Below are 26,478 nucleotides of genomic sequence, written 5' to 3'. Positions count from 1 at the left end.
ATGGAGTAAATATTAGAATGAATGTAAAAGATTTTCTGCATGAATTAGGAATAAGGAGTTTAATAAAGAAAGCATCAATTTTTATCCTTTTATAATTACAATGGATTTTCTGGAACATTCACAAGTCTTTTTCTCTCTCTTGAAGTCTATATTATGTCAAAATATTTGATTGTTATGTTCCTGAGAAACTGCGAAAAAGTAAAGGTGTCTTACTTAAAAATGTTTTTCACGGGAAAACCTTTACAAAGCTCTGACTCCGTAGACTACTTTCATAAACTTTTAACAATCGTTTCCTTACAAATAAATCAATGGATTGTCAAATAAAACACATTTTTAAATCCAGGCATTTTAAATTGTGCATTAGCTTTAGGGTGCTTTCACATCTATAGTTCGGTTCATTTGGTAGTTTCGGTTCCTTTTCACACCACACTGATCGTTCTGTTCCGCACCAGTTGAAACGAACCAAAATGCAGTCATGTGATAACATCCACATCACTCATTGGCCACATGTATTTCCTAAACTGCTTCTCGATCGGTCAGAATAAACGTGCGTGAAATTTCAACGTAACTCCGGAAGTAAACAAAAAGAGGAAAATACGGCATACAGTACACCATGGAGAGACGACTGCGCGCTGCGATTATGTTCATGGTTGTAATCTACTATATCGCTTGTATACAGCATTCTATGCAAAGTCTTAATTTTCAGAATGAAGCGCGGATGCGGCTTTAAAATATCATTTTAATGCACTGCAAACGGCGAAGACGCATCGCAAGACACTTCAGGAGGCGGCGAGCATTACTTCTGCGAAACTGTGACATGCTCATCTTCCGAAAATATTGCCAACGACCCACTACGGCAGCCGGTTTAGTCCAAAATACGCAATACTTTTTGCAGTTAGATCTATTCGATCTTGGACCGTGTTCTCACCACAAACGAACCGTATCAGAGTTCGTTTGAAAGCATAACGATACCACCTCTTCAAGGAGGTCTCGGTACGCTTGTTTGGTCTGCTTTTGGTGCGCACCAGAGTTCGATTGCTGCATTCTCACCTGCCCAAACGAACCGCACCAAATGAGCAATCGAACTCTGGTACGATTCAACCGAACTAAACAAGGCAGGTGTGAAAGCACCCTTAGACTATATGCGGTGCTTCTACTTGTCCCTGTGATTTAGCTGTTACTTTAGAATCGATTAGATAGAAGAAGCACGTTAATACACTATAAACGTCACAGCTAGCAGTGTTGACAGAGCGTGATCGATCGATCGGATTTCAGTGGAGGTTTGATCGTTGTGAGGCGACTCTTTCTCTTATGGTGAAGTTCTACCTGCAAGTGTATCACTGGATTTATGCCATGTAAAATTTATTTTGTTAAGTTGCCAAAGACATCAGCTCTTGATGGCAATATGAGTTTTGGAAAACACTGTATGAAGCCGCTGCAGGTGAACGGGTGTGCTGCGGGGATTTGAGGATTGATTTACGTACAACACATACAGCTTACAAAAAAACAACAACATTCTAAAGCATTTCAAAGAGAAATGAGTAAAGATACACGGTATTAAACAGTATGGAAGCAGGTATTGGACACACACATATATACACACACACACACACACACTTCGCTGCTCTTTGCTGCCGCCCGGGTTGATTCCCAGGCAGGGAGCAAACCCAGCCATTGAATAGTTAACTCTCAGTTCCGGTCCCAAGCCCGGATAAGAATGGGAGGGTTGCGTCAGGGAGGGCATCCTGTGTAAAAACCTGTGCCAAATCTAATATGCAGTCCATGTAATCTGCTGTGGTGATCAAACAGGGAGCAGCCAAAAAAAGTTTCCAACCTTGGTTTGATGTTTATCCAAACATGGATGCATCAACAAGCAAAACTTTCACCTTCACAAAAGGCTTGTTTGCTCTATAAGAACAATAGAAAGCTCACAAAAAGCTACTTTAACCAGATTTTACAGTTACAGGCTACTGATACTGTTATACTATGGTGAACTTTGAACATCCATGCTTCATTCTAGGCTGAAACTGGAGTACAGAAACAGTAGCGATTTAAAGTGCAAGCTGTTTGTCATGTTCAGCAGCAGGATCCCATGCTCTCACCACCATGGCCTAAGTTTGATTCCCAGGCAGAGATTAACTCTCAATATCGGTATCAAGCCTTGATAAATTGGGAGGTTTGCATCAGTATGGGCTTTCTGTGTAAAACATGTGCCAAAAATCAAATATGTGGATTAGATGATCTGCTCTGGCAACCCTTACCAGGGAGCAACCAATGAACCATGGTGCAAAAAATGTAAACAGTGCGTCCAGTGCTCAAGTAGTATAGTGGAAGATATTAGACATATTCAGTACTATAAATTATTATCAAAATATGGAAGCCAATGTACATATAATCATACAGTTAAAACTGTCAGTCTAATATTAGTACTGAGCAATTAAGGGTTAAGGGTCTTGCTCGAACTCACACCCGTCCAATAGGCACCGTAACCACTAGGCTACCACATCCAACTCGATTTTTAATTCAGTTTAATTTATCAGTATAGCTTTTTTTTTTTTTTTTTTAAACAATTTACATTGTCTCAAAGCAGCTTTACATAAGTATAAAAAGTTTTAAAGTTAAGTTACTATATATCTCTAGCATCTATTCCTAATGAGCAAGCCTCAGGCGACGTTTGCGAGGAAAATCTCCCTGAAATGACATGAGGAAGAAACCTTTAGCGGAACCAGGCTCAGAAGGGAACCTCATCCTCAGTTAGGTGACACAGGACAGGAAATAATGAAAATGTAAATAATGTTCTTACTACAGCAAGAGCTCCTGAGGAACTAACAGGTCAGCACAATTTCAGAGTTCACCACAAACCCAACTTCCTTCCTGCTGAAGTCTTCAAATGACCACTGATGAACACCAGACCATATTTAACTATATTTAACCGAAGACTGTGTCTGTATAGGAATTGACTTAAAGCCAACACGACTATAAACTAATTTCCAAGCAGAGACCGAAGACTTTACATTATTCACAGCCACAGCTGATTGGATGTCGGTCTGTAAATGGGGAAGTCTTCTACACTAAGTGAACTACTCATGTATCCCGAAGTTTGTAAGTGTTATACATAGGAAATTACAAGTTGCATCTTTGCCTTGAATGCAGAATTAATTTATGCAAGCTTTGTGTTTGTCTATAGTTATAAGTGCTGCAGGGTTTTAATTCTCTGAGATGGTCCTGTGGATCGTGAAGAAATGAAATCAGTCTGGACTTAAAACCTGTTCCATTTAAACCATTCGAAACTTTAAAATAAACGACTCGGGCAGCTTGATACTGTACATGCACCAGCACTGCACACACACACACACACACACACACACACACACACACACGATATATGCAGAAGGTACTATCACACCTCAAGAATACACAGATTTACAATGGCGTTAGGATAATGTGCTCCTCCTCACTCTGCTAATATTCTTCTGAACCTCTGCTACCGGTGAATTTCTTGTGAACCACTGATTATTATCATGTATGAAAACACACAAGGCTCTGAAAGGCATGATACATACATTACATTAATGCAGCTCAAAAAAAAAAAAAAAAAAAAAGTCAATGCAGCTGTCGGTGCAGAAATTCTTGGCACTATCTTCTTTCAGAAATAATTGCCTATTTACAAAACCAGTCAAGTGTTTCAGCACAAATAGAGTATAAAATGCGAGTCTGATGAGGCCGTGTCAGCCCTGTCAATGCTGCATGGAACCTCTCAACTCCCACTGCTTGCCCCTGAACTCCTCCACACCTCCCTCTCGCTTCTCCTTATGAGATTTCCATCATTCTGCCAAAAAACCCCCCAACAAACTAATAGGCTACAAACTTTGCTCTTTAGCTCCCTCTGCTTACACTGGAGGCCTCGTGAGAATACTGAGGAGCTGCGTTAGTCTAGTACAATATTATACTAGAACTAGAGCTCTAGGATTGATACATTGGATTAGATTGGATTGGATTGGATTAGATGTCTTTCTCAAAAAGTGAATGAACAGTGCAGTCCCAGCAGATGCTGTAGTTACGTAGTACGGTGTAGTTGAATGACATACTGTGAATAGTTCCTCGGTCGAGATGTCAGTGCTCCAATCAGGCCACATTTCTGATTTATTCCAGATCTAAACACATCTGAACCATGTCACTATGTTAGGAAGTGAGAGGAAATGAAATGTTGGACTGACTGGCCATCTGTTTGGAGCAGTAACATAGTCAGGAATTCATTTCAGAGCAGTTTTGCAAAATAAACCATTGCACTATTTTGTACAGCTAAATCAATGTGTGTGATGCATTCATGCATTTTGTGTGGATGTCAGACAGTAATAGCAGTTTAGAATTTGCCATTTAATAATTGACATTTATTTATAAAATACATGTACGGCATTATCCACATATCCCAAGTTCAGAAATCGTACATTTAAGTCAAACGATCTTGCTATAGTAATAAAATGAATAGACATTGGGAATAAAAATTATTTTATGACGTTTTTGTTTCTTAACTGATTTAAATCCCTAATCTCGAAGGTGGCAAATTGTTTTTAGTCGAAAATGGAAAAATGCATGATCCTTATCGAAATAATCCTACCGAATAGATGAAATCTAATTAACGGATTAAGAAACATGTTCGTTTGACACGTGTGGTTGTTAATTATGGATTAATTTTAATGATGATTTCATTGACCTTATATTAGCATTATTATCACAGAGCAATTTGTGCCATTTAACCTGAGAGAGAGAGAGAGTGAGAGAGAGAGAGAGAGAGAGAGAGAGAGAGAGAGAGAGAGAGAGACGAATCATTGTGTGTGAGGTTTACTGAAACGATAATCCAAAGAGTCAATGAAATGGACAGGAGATGGTTGGTGCACAGCAGGGATGTTATGCTGGCTTTGGCAACTTCAAAGTGTGTGTCAAAAAGGTAGAGGTCTTTCCGGTGAAGCTCTTTTTTCAATGCTTGGGTTGTTTTAATGTATTGACATCGGTGATGACTTAAAGCCTCGTTCAGTACATGATTCGAGACTGGATCCGCTTTTTTTTGACGCTATGAACATAAGCAAGCATTTTGAATGTCAAAATCCCATTCACTGTCCATTTTTAAAGAAACACTCTTACTCTACATTGTAGATAAATGTCATTGATATCAGTGACTAACATAACTAAGTAGAGAGACTTTTTATTTTGTCACATGTCCATTAAAGCACAGTGAATGTCTTTCTTATTACCTTCTCCTTAATCTGCTAGTATATGGGTCCATTACTGTAAAACAAAAAAAAACCTCCCTTTCGAGGTTAATTAAGGTGAGCAGCAGCATCACAGGTTCTAGGCAGAAAGGTCTGGAAGAACTTAATCAGAAGCAGATATTAAGGAGGTTTGAGTCTATCTTGTCAGATAATTCTCATCCTTTACGGGCTGAATTTCAGATGTTGCCATCGGGATTATGCTTTAAACTCCCAAAACCCAGAACCAACAGTCTTTTGTCCCTGCAGCCATTCTGCTTCTCAATTCTACAAAGAACTATAGATAACTTAATTATTTAATGTTTGCTTATTGTTTTTATTATTTTAAGTATGCCTGCAATCTTCTGTATTGTTGTTGTGTGTGTGATTGTGTGTGATTTGTTCACTATCTGTTGCACAATGAATTGCCCCATTGGGGGACAAATAAAGATTTGAATAAAGAATAAAGATTTGAATAAAGATTTCTCTACATATGCCAGTATTTGGAGGTTGGGGTCAGAGAACAGGTTCAGCGCCATGATACAATGCCCCTGGAACAGTGAGCGTTAAGGGCCCTACTCAAGGGCCCAACAATGGCAGCTTGGCCGTGCTGGAGCTTAAACCCTGATCATCTGAACAGTAACCCAGAGGCTTAAACGCTTGAGCCTCCACTGCCCACATTATTAGAAGTGACTAACTAACTAACTAACCAACTAACTAACTATCTCACTAACTAACTGGCATACAGCGTTGAGTTAGCTGAATATGAATGATTGTATTTTTTAGAAAACCTGCCAGAAAGTTTTCTGGTTCTGATTCGAGATGCGCATAAAAGATGTGACAAAAAAGTCATATGAGGAGTGCTAGTGTTAGATATGTAGCATTCTAAGCCAGATATGTGTAGTACTGCACAATTCAGTGACATGGTAACTGCTTGGTTAGTGTTGTGGTGCTAAAGATTAGGCCACTGGATTTTGTATATTTTGGAAATGAACGAAAAAATCCATCCACTTTTGATGCAAGTCTAAATCGAGTTACCAAAATAGCCATTAAAGAGATACACGTCTATGTACTGTATCACAGGCAAAATAACAATCCAAAGGCAAAATCAAGAAAGAAACAAAGAAATAGGAAAAACGGTACAGAAGCATTGGCAAGACTTCGCAACTACTGAGTAGAAAGTGTGTCACCCATCAGCCACACCAAAAATTAATGAGGGAACAAGAACAGTACTTAGGAGACAGCAACCTCTGCTAGCAAAGGAAGTGCAGGGTGGATGGTTGGGGGTTAATATCTGGGGGCACAAATATTGAATTAAGTCATCCTGATCTCTCCAAATTTCAACTGAAGCTTCCTTATAACCGTAGATTTCTAACTAAAAAAGAATAAATCAATTCATCGGCAATGTTAAAACCCGTAATTAATATCAGTGCCCCTTTATTCTTTCTATACTCCGTGTCCTCTAAGACACTGGATTACGTTTGATTATGGTCCATTATGCCTAACTGTTACATCTCTCCTGTGAATACTTCCTGATTCTTTGTCTTTGACTCGCTTTTATTCCCAATCGCCTTTCATTAAGAGTGATGGAATATCTGAAATGGTCAGGAAATGGTTGAGGCTTTCGCAAGTATGTCGTTGTCATCTCTCTTAAACATTTCATGGCTTATTAACCGTGAGTTATTTCTCTGAGAATGCTTTTCCCTGAGTGGGTAAGAACTGCTGCTGTAATCATAAAGAATCTCTTGTACTTGTCCTGCAGATATTTTCAAAACTTTCCAGTATAGACCTGCAGAAGGAAAATGATTTGCTATCTAATTATCCGGTGCCACGTACTGTAGAAAAGCTTCGGAATCTGGTTCCTCTGAAAGTTTTTTCCCCATGTCATCTCAGAGAGTTTTTTCCTCGATGCTGTCAACTTTATTTGCTAATTAGTCTACATCTGGATTTCTGATAAGCTGCTTATTGTCTAGGTCTGTATCTGTTCTAATATTAGTCTATACCTGTTAGGTATCTGTGATGTACCGTGTCTGTGCTTGTATCTGCCCAGTGTCTTCTCTTGTAGTCAAAGATGTGACAATAGCTGCGGTTAGAGCAGGTGTGTGTTTCACAGGTTTGCAGCCACATCCATCTCTCTTTGTGATGTTCTCACTTGAAGCAGAGCTCCGATTCTCCCGGGTGTCAGTCGAGCCAACAGACCGTAAATTTGCCACCATTTCCCTCTGAATAGTTCTGGACAATGCATGAACGTTAATACGAGGCTCAAACCGATATTTGATTTCCTGCAACAGCATGCGATACATCATACTTTATCGACTTTTCTGTCTAACAGCAATCGATTCCAGCGAATCGTTAATGCATGTACAGTATATATGTTTTTGTATTTTTAACAGTAACATCTAGAATTTTAGAAGTTACTGTTTATAATTTGCTAAGCCAATCAGTAAACACTTAAAACACAGTAACAGAATATTGTAAACTCATTGGCTGAAGAAGATGATGGATGTAATGTAATCTGTATGCAGTGAAATAGAATCATGTTAGAATCAATAATATTAGTAGACAAAAAAAACAAAACAGAACAATAAAGAACCTTAGTCATCAATGTTGCGTAGAAGTGAGCGGAGACTTGAGCTCACAGAAGGATGTTCACATGAAGGAACGATGTCTAATTCATGAAACTTTAATATGACATCAAAATACACGATGATTGGAACTCAAATGATGAAAAGGGGAAGTGCATTTTATACTCTTTTGTTACAAAGCAGTAAAGGAAAAACATATAAAATATGTAAATAGAAATGTCTAAGTCAATAGAAAACATAACCGTTTTCCTATATAACCTCACTTTTTTTATTTTAGCACTCGTGTAGGTCAGATTAGCATGAAGTATCAATCTATCCTGTACACCTGTACGTTCATACAGTTATCCAGCCAGCCAATCACGTAGCAGCAGCACAGTGCATAAACTCGTGTACATACAGGACAAGAGCTTCAGCTACGGTAATGTTCACATCAAACATCAGAATGGGGAAAATGTGTGATCTCTGTGACTAATTGTGGTGTGGTTGGTGGTGCGAGACAGGCAGAAAGTGTTGATCTACTAGGATTTTCAAGCACATATTCATGTCTTTACACAAAAAAGTGCAAAAAAGAAAAACAACCAAACCAAAATAAATCTAACTAGATTTGTAAAGTTCGTCGCGACAGACTTTGATGCTGGCTTTGACTGTGCAGGTATTTGCAAAGGCCGGGGCTTTGTGGAGGCGAGTGGACATAAGGGTCGGTGTTACTTTTGGAAGCAAGTAGACAGAAAGCCAGGGTGCCAAAACATTTGGAGGTACGTGGAGACGAGCATGTGATGTGACGTCATCCGTATACTCTTGAGGAAGTTTCCCACATTGAGCTGAGTGTTTTGATATGTCACAAGTCCATGTTGTGCTAATTTTTAATTTTCACGTGACATCACTTGGTAAATTTTTGTCTAAGCTTAAACAGGAAAATACCAGGTGATATTTTTCCATATGTGTGTGTGTGTAGTATCCTGTGATATACTCTACCTGGGGCGTATTCCTGGCTCACACACCTAGTATTTCTGTGTCAGGCTCTGGACTTAATGTGTCCCTGTCTAAGATAAAACAGTTACCAAAGACGAATGATAAGGTATATATGTATATATAATAGCACTTTGCTTGCAGAGCTGATGAAAGACTTAGTTAAGTTAAACTTCAATTTCTTTGGAAACTTTGTGCATAACAAGGTAACAAAGTAATGTGTTTTGCGCTCCTGGGGATTCTGTTTGAAACACTTTCTTCAAATTCAACAGAAATATAATTTGAAATTATTTTCTTTCACCTTGACCTGTCTGAGCCGACTAATGCGATGTAACCACTGCTTCTTCCTCAGCTTTTCATTTGTTTTATTTGTAATCATTCTTTGTGGTTAATATCCTACAGACTTAAATTTCTCTCTCTCTCTCTCTCTCTCTCTCTCTCTCTCTCTCTCTCTCTCTCTCTCTCTCTCTCTCTCTCTCTCTCTCTGTGTGTTTGTGAGTTAGACGATGGAGGACACTGCTCTGGGGGAAGATGATGGGTAATTGGCAATCAAGCTGTCTGGATGAAAGAAGCTGCAATATGAAAGAATGTACAACATCAGCATGATTTAAATCTATGATATATCAATCTAAATAATGAGGGAGGCAGGAATATTGTGTTTGGATATGTATGTGAGAAGGAAAGACTGTGAGATCTAACACACGTCTGACAAACAGCTTATTGATGCACTAATTGCGCTATTCGCTGTGAGTGAGTGAGAGAGTGAGTGAGTGTTTGAGTGAATGAGTGAATGAGTGAGGAAGTGAGTGAGAGAGTGAGTGAGAGAGAGAGAGTGAGTGAGTGAGTGAAAGAGTGAGTGAGTGAGTGAGTGAGTGAGAGAGTGAGTGAGTAAGAGAGTGAGAGAGTGAGTGAGTGAGTGAGTGGGTGAATGAGTGAGTGAGAGAGTGAGTGAGTGATATAGCGAGTGAGTGGGTGAGTGAGTGAGTGAGTGAGTGAGTGAGAGAGTAAAAGAATAAAAGCGAATGGTTTGACCTTGCTATTGGTTGTCTTATGTAGCACCACGGTCCTGGAGAAGCGTTGTACTGCATCAGCTATACAGTATATGGTTGAAATAACGCTAAAAGCTTCTAGACTTGATTGACTTGACTTGACTTGCTTGTATCATACACATCTAGGGGAAATTCAGAGCTAATCCAATTACTATGATAGGAGGAAACTAGGGGAGGTTTTGTAATTATTTTATTTGGATATATTTTTTAAGTTAAACTTGTGATGTTGGTCTTTTTTTAGCTCTTCATTCATTTAACTCTCATCTGAAAGACTATTTCATCATATATTCCATCATTTAGATATGCACACCTCCCTGAATGATACCACAACACATGTATGAATGCATGCATACTAATGCCTTATTTACATAAATATTTCATGTAAAATTTATATCACATATAAAAATGTAAAACACACACACACACACACACACACACACACACACACACACACACACACACACACACACACACACACACACACACACACACACACACACACAATCTACCTGTCATCACTCAATCCTAGGTTATTAATAAGATTAGTTTCATTCCAGATCGAGCTCGGATTCAATTAAGCTTCTCAATCCTGAAATAATGACAGGACATGTAGTTAAGTATAGTCCAACACTTATACAGTAAGGCATTGATAAAATGTTGGTCTGTTTGGATTTTTAATGGCATTTACAAAGAAACACATGGCTGAATTAAATCTAATCAAATCTATTTCTATTTCTGGTTGTTTTTCTGTATTTGAATGAATCATCAAATCCTGTGATTTTTTTCCCCTCCTTCTTGTGAAAAAAGTAAAATATGGTGAAATATGATACAAAAGGATGACGTTTTAATATAATACATTTTCTTAGGGTTTCATACATTTTTCTTTAGCCATGGTAGTCTCTCTTGATTCAGAATAAAAAGAAAGTGTGGGAGGGAGCGTAGGCTTGATTAAGTTTTAATGTTTATTCCACCTCAAATAATATAAGACATAATTTATAATGAATAGCCTACTTTATTATGCAGCATGTGGAATGTATTCTTTGATACTCAGACATATTAAATCAGGAGTCTCGTATTGAATGACACGATGACATGCAGTGTTATTCCATTCTTGTGCCCAAGCACGTAAAAATAATTGTCAGCAAAGGTGATATTAAGTCAACATTATAGCAGTAATAAAAGTGTTAGTTCAACAAAATCAAAGCAGGAGAATTTTGTTGGTAGCTGTCCACAGCAAGGTAATCAATCTGTACTGTACCTATAAAACACTGTAGGGATTATTAGTGTTACAGCTGCTTTGCTGAAAAAGTCACTGGGTTGCCAGATTGGATAAGATCTCTCTTGACTTGACTGTTATTCATAATTCAATGAATTAGACTTGTTTAATTGAAATGAACAGTTGTCATGTGCTATATTTACCACCCTGTGAGCCACACATCCACAAATACAGTAAGACTCTGGAAATTGATCTGCTAGTGCAACCAACATTCATGCTTTCACAGTAACTTGTTTATTCATCTTCAGGAAGTATTTTCTCATGGTCAGGGTTGTGGTGGTTTCTACTACAGTACCATGAATAGTCAGGCACACGTAGGAACAGTTAAGAGAAACCAGAGAACCTGGAGGAAACCCATCTGGATGCATAAACAGAAGCTAAACACAGACAGTGAACTGGACTTAGGATCAAACTGGAGACCCTGGAGTGGAAAGGCAGCAACAGGACCATTACACACCAGTCACTTATATACAGTATGTATATATAATGATAGTTTGGGGTAGTGATGATGATAGCTAACAAAGAGCCATTTACAATCCTGTACAAGTAAAGAATAAGACACGATAAGGAGATTTGGTATTCTAGGGTAATAATCAGTGATGGGATGTTGTGATATGGGAAATATTCTTGCTATCAATCTACAAGATGACAAACATAAAGCAAACTCCACATCCCTTATCACACCCCACACTGCACCTTGCACCCTCCAAATCTTATGCACTTCTTGATAGTATCAACATCTCTAAGGATACAAGGAAAGTATGCATCAAGACTCTTTTCTGTTCTGGCAACTAGGTGGAATGAAGTTCACATGGATGTCTGAACAGCTCAGTCATCGTCTGTCTTCAAATGACATCCAAAGATCATATTTTTCTAAATAATCATTTACAAAAAACAAAAAACAAACCTGCTTTCCCTGAATGTATTTCTTACTATACTATATTACCTCTCCAACAGAGTATTTAGGCTGATAGTATTTTTAGTCCTTGACCTAGTGAACCAGTATCAGGATGTATTTACTGATAGACGCTTCCAAGCACATCTGAAAGCGAGTCTGGATTAGCAAATCTGCCAAATGCCAAAAACCTTAAATGTTAATGTCATTTCAATCACAGCCAGATTTGAAGGTAGCAACAAACTGAGATGTTAAAAAAAACAAAAACTAATCTTAAACTAAACAATTCTTGGAGACCAATATTTTAAAAACTGTGAAAAAGTATTTTAAGTATTATTAAGTTTAATTATGCATGGCATGCTTTTTTGCTTTAACCCACAGCTTATTTGTATTCTCTGTTATTTATTCAGCCATGTGAATGAATTATCATTATATTATCATCAATAATGTATTATTACATACATCGGAATGCTAGGAATGTTTTGCGCTTTTTTTTCCCCTTTTTACCCGCAACTGCGTTTATTTATACCTGGCAACCACGACTCCAATCTGGCAACCCTGTGCTGCTTCTCGTTTGTAAAGCGGCGCTTTAGCTCAGCAGAGACACACTACAGAGACGCTGAGTGTGATGTGAGACAGACACATTTTAGTGACTCCACATATTCGCATGGACGCTACAGGATTAATACGAGCTGCAACACTACTGTGGATACATATTTTTACCAGAATACCGACATTTCGCTCTTTTTAACCTATTTGATCTTCTCATCACGTTAAAGGACAGAAGGAAGTTTCCTTCGAGGAAGATTTTTTTTTTTTTTCAGGAGCATCACTCGCATCACCAACATTCAGCATCACTCACATCACCAAAATTCAGCACCACTCGCATCACCACTCGCATCACCAAATTCAGCACCACTCGCATCACACAACTGATAACGATTGATGTTGTTTTCTTTTTATTCTCTCCCGACATTTTTTCAGCACACGTCTTGTGAGTTTTTGCGAGTAAGAAGTCACCTTAAGTGTTTTTTTTCCTCTCTCTCTCTCAAATGAGTGTATCAGATCTGCTGCAGGTTCAACAGCTCTCTTGGTGGACGTGTGTGTGGTGCTGAAGTAGTTCACATCCTCCTAGAAACCAACTAGAACTGTGTGTTGATGGAGGGATTAAGCAAAGCAGGATATATTTACAGTCCGTGAGGACAAATCTTGGATTTTTGCAGGTTGTTGTCTGAGAATACTGGTGAAGGAGATCAAACATCATGAACAGCGTCACGGAGCTCGAAGACGGACCGCAGCACAAGGCTCAGGTAGACAGAGTGAAATGAGACACAGCCATTTTACACTCCTTATTCTCATTTAAACAGCATCATTCTTTCAACTCATATTGGGTTCTTATTGGATTACCTTTTATATAGTTTCCCTTCAGGGTGAGATTAATCACTAAAGATATCTGACATATTTTTGCTTACTCCTCATCGCCAGGTATGGATCATCGGGAATGTTTCAAACTTCTAGCATAGCCGTGAATGTGTATTCCGTTCTCCAATTATTATTATGGATATAATATGGAAAAGTAAACTGAAAGAAAAAAAAAATTAAAAATGAAGGTTTTACACAGGTGAGACGTTTTATATGAGATCCAGATGCTGTGCTTTCTGCATTCACATCACATCATGAAATTCACTCTACTCTACTTCTCTGGAGACGCTAAGAAATAAGGGTACTAACCTCTACCTTTCCTAGTCTTGGAGTGGTTCGCTTTTAATTCATACCTATAATATGTATTTCTTTATTCGTACCTCTAATATGAACAGATTTGATCTCTAGTTACTTTTTAGAGCAGAAATATCCAACATATGACCTGTTGGCCAGCACCGACTCGATAGACGTCCAAGTCCAGGTCCGAGGTACGGTGAATGAATTTCAATCTGAACCTGAACCTGAACCTGAAGTGCTAGTTTCTGTTTTTTCACTTCAATGTTACAAAATACACAGAATGGATTATTTTGTGTAGATTCACGGCAGTTAATCCCAGTTAAGTCCAACATACATTCTTAGAAATACAGGTATCAATCTGTACTGATCCTTGTCGCTGGGGTCCAACCAGCACAGGTACCTGCTCTGTACCTGTAGTCCATATTTATTATATTTATTACCTGGGAAACTGCACATGATAAGCCTTAAGGTACATCAGTGGTCGTTAATATCCAATTAGTACACTAGATTTATGTTTCCAGGTGAAAGTTACAATACAGTTTGCTACCTTAATGTTTAGCATGTAAATAAGTAACAAGTTTAAAGATTTAACTTTTAACCATGTGTAAAATGTATCTGTTCATCCATGTATCTATCTATCTGAAAAATTGGAAAATCGTTGTACATCCGTTTAAATGGTGATATGTGTTTAGGATTATTTTTTATTCAGAATAAGCGTTCAGATCAATCCTTATAAACGATATTTTATGTTGTCGATATTGTCGATATTCCAAGCCCACTAGACATTAGACTAAAGTGTAAAGACTAGACATTAGACTAAAGTGTAAAGACTAGACATTAGACTAAAGTGTAAAGTGGCTTCTTATTAAAAACGGGTTTGTGGGTATTTTACATAATTTAGTAACCCTTTAGTAACCCCAAGGAAGTCTGATAAGTTTACTCACAAATGATACAAGACGAACTCCCCGAGTACTGATTTGACACCTAAAGAGTAAATTCGCCACTGTATGTGTTAAATCGGCGGCGAATATTTAATTCGACACTGCTTTAAATCGACAAAGCAGTGCTACCCGAGCAGTGTGTGCAAACAGCGTGCCTCATCTTAAAGATAACAAAACATAAAATTATTTCTTTATTTCTTTATTGTAACAGGTGCGAAACCAAAGTGTTAACAAATATTTAAAACCAGGTGTTAGTTTACATTTGAGTGACTTTTTTCTCAAACAATATTTTCAGATGATAATAAAACCGTAATTGGCAGTAATTAATGCCCCACTGTGGGGAAGTAGTGGCTCATGTGGTTAAGACTCTGGGTTGGTGATTGGAGGATCAGAGATCAAGCCCCAGCGCTGCCACTGTTGTGCCCCTGAGCAAGGCCCTTAACCCTCCCTGTTCCAGTGGTGCTATTTTATAGCTGCCCCGTGCTAAGGAGACCCCAACCTCCTTAGTTACGATATGTGAAGAAAAGAATTCCACCGTGCCTTAATGTATACGTGTTGATAATAAAGGCTTCCATGTCCCTCTTTTCATTTCATTTCATTAATATATTTCCACTATTTTCTAATGGAAGTTTTTTTTTGAGTTTGCATAGCTCATCGATAACCAATTATACACTTACTGAGCATTTGATTAGGAACACCTGTACACCTACCCATTCATTCAATTATTTAATCAGCCAATCGTGCGGCAGCAGTGCGATGTGTAAAATCCTGCACATATGGGGCAACAGCTTTGGGTAATATTCACGTCAACCATCAGAATGTCGGGTAAAAATGAGATCTCAATGATTTTGTCATGACTGTTTGAGCCAGACAGGTTGGTATTATTATTTCTGTAACTGCAGATCTCCTGGGATGTCCACACATAACAGTTTCTACAGTGTAATCAGAATGGCAGTAATGTAAATGTCTTCAGTGAGACATAGTTCTGAGGATGGAAATGCTTTGTTGATAAGAGATCGGTCGAACTGGTGGGGTGCTGACGGAAAGGCTACAGTAACGCAGATAAACAATTGCGGTGAGCAGAAGAGCATTTCAGAACGTACAACACGTTGAACCTTGATGTGGATGGGCTACAAAAGCAGATCACTTCAGAATCCTTTTCTGTCAGCGAAGAACAAAAAGCTGAGGCTGCAGTGGGCACAGACTCATCAAAACTTTTCAGTTGAAGACAGAAAAACGCATCCTGGTCTGACAGATCTGGATTTCTGCAGAGGAACACAGATGGTACGGTCAGAATTTGGCACCAGCAGCATGAATCCATGGACACAATCTGTCTTCAGTCAACAGTCCAGGCTGGTGGAGGTGGTGTAATGGTGAGCACTTCAGGCCCATTCAGTCATGGCTTGAATGCCACAGACTATTTGAGCTGACCATGTTAATACCTTTATATCCACGATCTTCTAATGGCTACTTCCAGCATGATAACGAACCATGTCACAAAGAAAAAGTCGTCTCAGGCTATTTTCATGGATATGATTAGAACATGTTTGGGATGTGCTAGAAGTAGAGAGACACAGATTGAAATTGCACATGAAAAATCTGCATGAATTGCACGATGTGTCAACATGGACCTCGGTCTCAAGGGAATGTTTCAATATTTTGTGGAATCCATGTCAAGAGGCTGTTTTGAGAGCAAACAGAGGCTCAGTATTAGTACAGTGTACCTAATAAAGTGCTCAGTGACTGTACATACACATAACACATAAATCAGGGGTTCTCAACTTCAGTAAAAATGCTAAAAATATCATAAAAAAACCTTAATAATAGACGCATTATAGACCTAGAGGAAGAAAAAAAAATGGAATGAAACGCACTGGGATGTGTGTGGAGGTGGTGGGATCCGTATCAGCTGTAACTGTATCATCACTACGTGTAGTGTAGCACTACTGTATCACTCACTACCCATGTGTTTAGTTCATGATGTATCATCTAGCCTTAATAAATGGGCATGTGGTAGCCTAGTGGTTAAGGTGTTGGGCTACCAATCAGAAGGTTGTGAGTTCAAATCCCAGGTCCACCAAGCTGCCACTGTTGGGCCCCTGAGCAAGGCCCTTAATCCTCAATAGCTCAGTTGTATAAAAATGAGATAATGTAAGTTGCTTTGGATATAAGGACATCTTCCAAATGCTGTAAATAGTTCATCCACAATTGGGTGTAGTGAAATTACACAGGTTAATTTTTGTAGCCACACACACACACACACACACACACACACACACACACACGATCTGAGAATGAAATGGTCACTTCCGATAAGAGAATTTTAAAGCATTTTACTTTCTGCATTGATGCTTGTTTGTCTCTTGATGGCAGTTTAATTAAAAATAATTCTACTGTTATTTACAGTTTCTCACTCGCTGTAATGTGCTGTAAAGATCTGGATGGATTTTCATCACGCTGGACCGTATGAGGCATCATTTTGCTTTTCGGTGACATCCTTTTGAGCTACAGTATGTCGTTATACCACTGTGTGTCATGTCTGCATCGCCAGTCAGGGTTTTTTCTTTTTTTTTTCTTTTAAATGAACTCTTACTTCTTCCAAGTGACACACACACAGTGCCTTGCACCTGCTCATCTTACAACCTGCTCCTGTTTTACACAGCATACGTTATTTCAGGGCTTGCTAATTAATCAGCGCGAATTCATCTGGCTGCCTGGTGTTTATTAATAAAATCCTTCTTCAGGAGAGTCGGGCCGTTTGTGATATACTCAAGTGTTACTCAGTGTTTGATCGATGCATTTTGAAATCCTTTATTCTGGACATATTGTCATGATTTTCCAGTTGTGTCTGATTGGACGAAACAGTGAGCTCACAGTCAGTGAGATTTGTGCTTGTTAGAAAGGGTAAAAAAAAAAAATTAGGGTCTGTGATTCAGAGAAACATGAGCTGGTGGCCTTTTACAGAAAGGATCTTTCTCACCGCAGGACGGATTTTACTTGCTTAATCTATTACAGCTGTGTAAGGATGAAGGTTAGACCTGAGTTCAGCTTCTGTTTCATTTACATCAGATGATAAATTGGTTGATTTTTCAGGTTTGGAGATGTCACCTGATAAATCCTCCACCGTATGAGTAATTCAAGCCTGAGATATAGGAAACACCTCTATTCCTGGTTTTCTCAAGGATTTAGAGCGCTAGATAAATAAAGTAGCTATTTTACTTTAAACGTACTGCTAATTTAAACAAACACTTTAATTACTGACCTAAATATTGATTTTAAATAAGAATAAAGTATAAATAAAAATACTGTCCACTCTGTAGTCAACGAAAGTCTGTAATCTGGATCGTACAATTAAAATTTTATTCTTTGCACTCATTTTTATCTTCACTTATTATATGCAACTTTAGACAAGAGAATTAAATTGTATATAAAAATATTCGTTTTCACTGAAAAAAAGCAAACAAACAAATCAAAACAAAACAAAAAAAAAAAACATATTCACAGCTTTGGCAGAAGACATTTGAGACGTTGGAGACGATTGCCATCTGCTTTCCGTACCATCGCATCTCTCTGGTGCAAGCAACATTTTTAGTCAGTTCAGTCTCCAGATTGGCAGACAAAAGAAACCCTGGAGTTTTTTTTAGCACATATTTACTTTGAATTCCATGCAGAAATGACAGAAAGCACTTTATAAGCTGTATTCAGGCAGACTTGAAGAAAATAGCCAAATCCAATTAAAGACTTTTCACAGCATGAAGCCCCCAGTGTGTAATGCTAATAATAAGTGCGTATGCATGACTGGGTAGTTCTGTGTCCTGGTATGTTCTGAACCGTCTGCAAAGTGCCATAAGTGCATGAATAGTTCTTATGCACTTTGGATATAAACTCGCCTTGAAATGGTCATGGCATGAAGTTCCAATAATGACATGAATGAATGGTTCATGGCAGACCCTGCAATTTTGTTCTGCTCTCGGCGAGCACAGAGGCTCACATGTATAATGGATTTGAGAAGCGAAGAACCGGTGAGCCTCGGAACAGCGGCGTTAGAAAGTGAATCACAGATGAGCTGAGAGAAAATGCTCTCACGGTACGTTCTTACAATATGTCTTATATTAAGCAGGATGAGCTGTGGCAACTCGCTTCAGCCTGTTATTTGGATGAATCCAGTCGGTGACAGAATGACAGAGGGTTGCCAATATCTTTCTTGGCTCAGCTCCTATCAGTATTAGACATACCGTCTGCTTTAATGTGAATTTCAAATGTTTTCATGAGAAAACCTTCATGGAATCGACAGAAAATTAAAAATGATTGTTGTTCCACATTTTAAGTAAAAAAAAAATTGGTAGATGTTAAAAACATATAAATAAATGAAAACCAACAGACCACAGATGTCCAACACTATAGAAGATCATACTAGATAGCATGTCAAAATATATTTGACCAGTTTTTAGAATCTTTACACTTGGTTGTTTCATGCTTAGGGATTATTCCTGGATGGCAATTCACATAACAATAAAATGGAAATGCGAGTCGTATTTAAACCTGTTTGTTTAAAGCACTTCAGGACACATTTTAGCAAGGTGTTAAGGTAATAAGAATAAGATGTTGTGCGACCCCTTTGAAAAGTCATGGGAGAGGCAGTTTTTACTTTCACGTGTGTGGGAGTGGACGGTCAGATGGAAAGTCCACATTCTCAAACATTCATTCATTTTCTACCGCTTATCTGAACTACCTCGGGTCACGGGGAGCCTGTGTCTATCTCAGGCGTCATCAGGCATCAAGGCAGGATACACCCTGGACAGAGTGCCAACCCATCGCAGGGCACACACACACTCTCATTCACTCACACACTCACACACTACGGACAATTTTCCAGAGATGCCAATCAACCTACCATGTATGTCTTTGGACCGGGGGAGGAAACCGGAGTACCCGGAGGAAACCCCCGAGGCACGGGGAGAACATGCAAACTCCACACACCCAAGGCGGAGGCAGGAATCGAACCCCCAACCCTGGAGGTGTGAGGCGAACGTGCTACCCACTAAGCCACCGTGCCCCCACATTCTCAAACATTTCGATTTAAATTCTTTTGTCAAGTTTTTAGAATTTCACTGTGAATCATTTATGCATATTTAATGCCTTAGGATTTTCTGGCTCGACTATGGGTAAGAATGATGGGTCTCAGCTCTCATCTCTACCCTAAACAAGGCCTGTGTGTATAATACTACGACTTAGGGTTTTGGTTTTAGCTGACAGATTGTGGAGGAGTGTGAAATCTCACCGTTTCCAGAGTCTCCGGCTTATGGACGGCTTTTGCTCCACTGTTGCTGTGCATGTTAAATATCCATTATAGTAGTGTGAGGGAATAGAGGAGACAAAATCTGACTCATACCGAACAAAGGCAGAACTCACAGGAGAATGATTGCAGGGCATGAAGAGCTATCTTTTCTTCTCAGAAGCTTTCTTGTTGGTCCAACAAATCTTTTAAGAAGCAGTGAAGACCACAATGTTTCACTTGTCTTGAAAAACCGAAGCTTGTGTATACAAATCAGGGATCCTCAGTGGTTCTTTGCATAGTTAAGGGTTCTAATTTCCAAAATGATATCTTTGAGTACATGTTGTTATTGGTTTTCATTTCTAAACCAACAGCATTAAGTGCTTTTAACCCTTTTGAATCGCTTTTGTGGTGGAAGGCTTTGAAATGGCAGAAACAGAGGTTTATTTGTGTACAGAATGTACAGAACAAAAGTAATTAGAATTTCTATATAGAAGAATCTGGCATATGGCTTTAAAACTTTACAGCTTGAGTCTGGTTTGCTGCATACATCGTCTACATCCTTGCAAATCCTAGGCTTGCCCCAAACAAGACGTATTATGGGACCTCAACCATTATATTTGCATTGTATGCTGTTTCTCCTGACCCCATAGAGTGGGTTAAACAAGACAGAGCTGTCTTTCCAAACTGGTTCACTGCCTTAGCTTTAAAGGTCATTAGATGAATTCTGGGGCAACATTCAGCATTCTCCAGGGACCATGGATCAGGCAGAGCATCAGCAGTACATTGATAAACATGTCCTGGAGGCAAGTACTTTGCGTCACTGGGGATTCCTAACCTAGTCTGATCTCCCATCCCATGTAAACCTAAACCAGTGCCGAGAGACATGCATCCTGTCAGCGTAGATGGCCCATCCACAAGGACAGCGAATGCATGTTTTTGTACTTGTGTTCATTTACCTGGAACTTAATGTGCTATCATACAGTATGAGGCAAGACTATTACAGCAAACGACCCATTTGTGCAATTACCGTTTCATCCCAATGTCAGGCTCAGAATGTGAACAGCTTTGGAAACGGTAATAATATCTCAAGCTTTGTTTCTATAGTCTAGTGGCTTAATGAAATCGATTATTGAAATCGGCTATATAAGGCTCAGGGGAACAATTATAAACAAGACCGGGTGCAGATTACACAAATTTAACACATCTGGTCTTTTCCATCCACTAAACTAGACAGAACTAGAGCTTTCTACACAATGTATCACAACGTTCCCTGTCCTGTCCTCTCGGTTTGGGTTACGTGACCTTTTTTCTACTCGGTTTATGTTTTCATATTATGTCAACTGTCTTACATGTCATGAGAGGTTCCTGGTGGGATTTAAGGACGGAGTAGCAATAGCAGAACTGCCACAGCAGGGGTTGTATCCTTTGTGGGAAAATGTAGAAGAAGTGCAAAAGGCTAACATTCAACGATTTGTAAAAAAAAATCTCACAGGACAAGAAAATGGAGCACTGATTGAGATACTAATAAGGGAAGGGAAATAAATTGGTCACACTCAGCCTGTCTTGTACGATAGAATACTTTTTTTTATAGTCTGACAGCTACCATTTGGGACCATAGACACCGAGATGGAAAACAGGGTATGGACAAACCAATTAATGGCTGCGTTCTATGACCATAAAGAGTTTTGTTTCATCTGTGTTGAAAATGCTTCAAAACACACTAGTCCAGGATGGTAAACTACTTGATGATTTACCGTTGCCTTTCTCTTGATATGCTGAAATGGTTGTGTTGGAGTTTGGCAAAAAAAAAGTGACGTGACTTACGGCGACTCAGAATTCCATACTCAGAATTCGTTCTCTGTATTTAACCCATCCAAAGTGCACACACACAGCAGTAAACACACACACCGTGAACACACACCCGGAGCATTAGGCAGCCATTTATGCTGCGGCGCCCGGGAAGCAGTTGGGGGGGTTCGGTGCCTTGCTCAAGGGCACCTCAGTAGTGGTATTGCCGGCCCGAGACTCGAACCCACAACCTTAGGGTTAGGAGTCAAACTCTTTAACCATTAGGCTACAACTTCCCCCATAAGAAACAAAGGTTTATAATTTTGGCTGACGGACATCTACCAGTGGAAGTACTGAAGTTACTATTGTTATTCTGCAAAAATCCATCAACTCAAATAGACATGGCTTATTGGTTTCAAATACAGCAAGGAATGAAACATGACAGGACATGTTGTTATGGAAAAAATAATATACATAAATACAATATACAATAATCATTTATGGCTTAGTGGTTAGTGTATTCGCCTCACACCTCCAGGGTTGTGGGTTCGATTCCTGCCTCCGCCTTTTGTGTGTGGAGTTTGCATGTTCTCCCCGTGCCTCGGGGGTTTCCTCCGGGTACTCCGGTTTCCTCCCCCGGTCCAAAGACATGCATGGTAGGTTGATTGGCATCTCTGGAAAATTGTCCGTAGTGTGTGAGTGTGTGAATGAATGAGTGTGTGTGTGTGCCCTGTGATGGGTTGGCACTCCGTCCAGGGTGTATCCTGCCTTGATGCTCGATGACGCCTGAGATAGACACACACCCGTGACCCGAGGTAGTTCGGATAAGCGGTAGAAAATGAGTGAGAGAGAGAGTAATCAACAGCTACTGAAAATACTGAAAGTGGTTGATTCTATCTAGACCAAAACAAGTTACACACCAGGACAATTAGAATGTTACATCATACTTTTTTTTTATCCATTTATATCTACATTTAATGGTGTACAATGTCAGAAGTATCCTGCTATTACTAATAGCATATCTAAGCAGTCATTCCATCTTTCATGCTTCTCTAGATCCATTTTAGATTCCACAAAGTGACAAATTCTCTGTCCTGAGGACTTTACTGTAATGGAAAACCTAAAGTTAACCTAAAGTTATAATGAAGTGCTGACACTGGAAACCACTGGAAATCGTCTCCGCACAGAAAACGTCACCACCTGAACAATTAGAAATGTAAAATAAATAAATAAATAAATAAATAAAGTTTGTTACTAGTCTCCAAGCTGCTGTTATAGAAAACGAATGAGCAGCTTCCAAACGTTCAGAACTGAGTATTCAGCAGCGCCGTGATATAAAGGATATTACTTTACTATTATTTCCAGCAAAATACAACTAACCATTCTAAAATAAATGAGAATAAGTGATTCAGCATTGTATTATTACTGGGTTGAAAAATAGAAACAGCTCAGCAGGGTGGTGCAGCGCTTTGTTAAAGCCCATTAAGTGAAGCAGCTACTTACTTTTATTTCAACGAGAAGTTGAATAATTTTTTATGGATTAATGCGATTGTATTTTGTGTAATGGATTAGTTCAACAGTAAATGTTATTACATTATCTCTGTCTCTGTATGTTTCTCTCTCTGTATGTGTGTGTGTTTCTGTGTATGCGTGTGTGTGTGTGTGTGTGTGTGTACCTGAAAGCCTCTTAATGTGACACCCGAAAGGGCAGTGAGTGTGTAAATAAAACGGATGACCCTGTAACTCAACACACTATCTGATGTCCCAGATGATAAAATTCTTCCATTTGCTTTTTCTTTAACCCTCTGTCTGGGTGAGCGTTTATTCTTCAGACCTTAAACACTTTGGCATGATCCCCTGGTATTGCACTGTGGATATTTGGCAGAACAGTGAATGGATGCTGCCCTGCTGTGTGACTTGCTCTGGGACTCGTAAACGAGTTTATGAGGCTTCTTATTGAGGAAGAGCCGCCTCCTTACTTCCACTTATTGGAAGCCCAATCTCAGATTTATTGTAAAATGAGCTGAGGCTCTGAGGTGTTTGATCAATTTGAGAATTGATGTTCGAACCATCATATTTAGGGTTCACACGGTTGTTTTCTTTGAACTGGACACCCCAAGGCAGTGGAAGGGGTCATGCGTTCATCGTACGTTACATGATAACAGATTCACAAGCTAGTGAATGTTCATGACTCCACGTCCTCCAGTTGCCTTGCTGTGTACTTGCTAATTGATTTCTGCTTTGGATTCTTGTCTCACATTATTTTCTCACACTTTTCTTACATGATCGTAGGTATTAATGGCTGTTATAAGCTGGATACTGTATACTTTTATTTATGAACTATTGATGTAGTCATTGAGACTCAATCTCATGCTCATCCCTGTATAAAAATAAACATTAGGTTGTCTTTATTATTGTAAACCTGTACTGAATACTGTAACAGTTAATAACCATTGGATGTCAACCCAAAAGAGGATGGGTTTCATTTTTAAATCCGGATCCATTCATACTGTAGTACTCATCGTTTTTTCCCTGCCAGTGTCAACTCTTGCTTGTTAATCAGGGATCTAAATCTATATCCGGATTCTGTAAAGCTTCTTTGTGAAATTCAAAAATTTCAGGCAAGCATCCAGGGTGCTTTATGTGATTCTCCCATGGTTCAATAGCAAGGTTCTAAAGGTGCTTGTAACATAAAGCCAAGGGTTTGATTCCAGGGAAAAATATTGTTTTCTTCTGTGAGATTCACGTCGTGGGTGGACGTTCACATAGGTCTCTGCCAAGATATTTGCACGTAGTACTATGTGTATTTCTGTATTACTGGGCAGTGTCACATGCATTGTGGTACCAAGAACCAGAATGAATAGAAAATGACATGTACTGTACAGATAAAGTTTTATGTACCACATGTGACGAAGGCAAAATGAATAGAATCAGTTAAATACGGTTAAGTCTGTTCATATCGAAGTGTTTATGTGTTTTTGTGCTACCGAGTTGGTCAAGAAGTTAGCAATATAAAATATGTTGTGTTAATGGGGGTCTTAGGTTTAACACTGAAGCTTTGGAACCTGATCGGTGTGTACAGGTGAGTGACTGGCAGACTAAAAAAAAAATAAAGTGCCGCTGCAACCTTCCCTTTAGGTAGAGACGAAGGAAGCGTGCCACTTGAAATATTTAATCTGGGATACAGTTACAAGCTATTCAGTGTGTTCTTAAAAGCATTTTTTTTCTTCTTTTCCCTCCAAAACTCTATCGTTAATTACATTCACATTATTCACATCATAAAAGTCTTCATAATGTTATGCCTTTTGGTTTTGCCTATGGATTTTTCTGGCCTTGTCCCATAATGCTACCGGATACAATTCTCTGTTTAACAAATTAGCGCTCGCTTGCTGCACCGCACCACAGATGAACCTGCCGTGTTCACCTTGACCTGAGCCTCTATGAGCTATGTTCTTCTCTGTGTCCTAATGGTAATATGTATTTGTAGAAGTATAAATCAGCCTCCATTGGTAAAAGCTCTGTGCTAATGATTGGTAGCTTATAAGGTCAATTCCCAGAACTGCTGGAAAACCGCTATCGGGCCCTCGAGTACTCAGCCGTAAACCTCGATTGTATCCGTTCGGTATAAAAGCAGCTGATGGAATGAATAAATGTATGTGTTTTCAGGCAGAGGTTTATGTGCATGAATCTCATATTATCCTCAGCCTCTCTTCTGGTGCATGAGACATCAAAGATAAAAATGGTGCATTGTATGTGTGTGTGTTTGATATGTGTGTGTGTGTGTGTGTGTGTGTGTGTGTGTGTGTGTGTGTGTGTGCAGGTTAATCTTTTGTCCTCCTATGCTTCTGATCCACTGAGTGAGACAGAGCACACCGGGCCTGTGGGCTTTCTGCTGGTCCGGTGGGAGCGCAGACGGAGAGAAAGGAAATGTGAGAGAGAAAGCAGAAGCGATAGAAGAGTTATGCACACCTTTGCCCAGCTTAGGTGTCTGGCTAAAAGACAAATCGTCGCCTGCTCACATGTCCTTGGATTGCATTGCTGAGGAAACCTACTGCAAAGTGAACAGTTTAACTTAAAACTCTAGAGGCTTATAGATGGCGTTACATTCATACAGAGAGAGAGAGAGAGAGAGATGCGCTAGAATTCCTGTGCGTTAAAACACTGTATGGATTAATGTTATTCATTATAAATGTAATGAATTATAAAACAGGACCTGCGCTATATCAATAACTTATACTCTATCATACTTATAACAGATACTGTATTACTGCACCAACGATTGTCATAGTACTTTATATATACATAGTACATATATGTGTTTTAATTTATAAACAGAGTTAATAATGCATTCCGAGTCTTGAACTTAAAGTTGATCATTTTCCTATAATAGCGAGTGTTTTAAACAAGTAAGCATCTCCCCTACAGATGTTCCTAATAATTTCAAGGAACAGCTTGATCTCTGATTGTTTATTTTTAGAGCACTGACACTGGAGACTCCTTCCAAAAATGAAACAAGCATCTCTTTGCAGAAAATATCTGCATGAAATCAATAATATATGAGAACAAGCAATTATTTATAATCCTGTGACTTGCTTTGCAGACAGAACTGCTGACAGAGCCGTGCCGACCAATCAGAATCGAGTATTCTGAAGCGATCGCTTAGGAACATTTACACAAGCTTATGTGTAATTTGTAAATGTCAAAAATGCATTTAAAATGTATTATGAGTATA

The 26,478-nt window shown here is 39.0% G+C and overlaps 1 protein-coding gene across 1 annotated transcript in view; it reads left to right on the top strand.

The window, feature by feature from the left end:
* Positions 1-12,619: 12,619 nt before the first annotated feature.
* LOC113645514 (fibrinogen C domain-containing protein 1-like) overlaps positions 12,620-26,478 on the top strand; it is an 86,515-nt gene continuing 72,656 nt past the window's right edge. The window contains exon 1 of the mRNA XM_027151157.2: positions 12,620-13,330. Within this exon, the coding sequence (XP_027006958.1) occupies positions 13,283-13,330 (48 nt within the window). The 5' untranslated portion in view covers positions 12,620-13,282. The remainder of the gene's footprint in view (positions 13,331-26,478) is intronic.

Source organism: Tachysurus fulvidraco, chromosome 14, assembly GCF_022655615.1.
Source record: "Tachysurus fulvidraco isolate hzauxx_2018 chromosome 14, HZAU_PFXX_2.0, whole genome shotgun sequence".
In the NCBI taxonomy this organism is placed as follows: Eukaryota; Metazoa; Chordata; class Actinopteri; order Siluriformes; family Bagridae; genus Tachysurus; species Tachysurus fulvidraco.
This window is presented reverse-complemented; position numbering and strand designations above follow the sequence as displayed.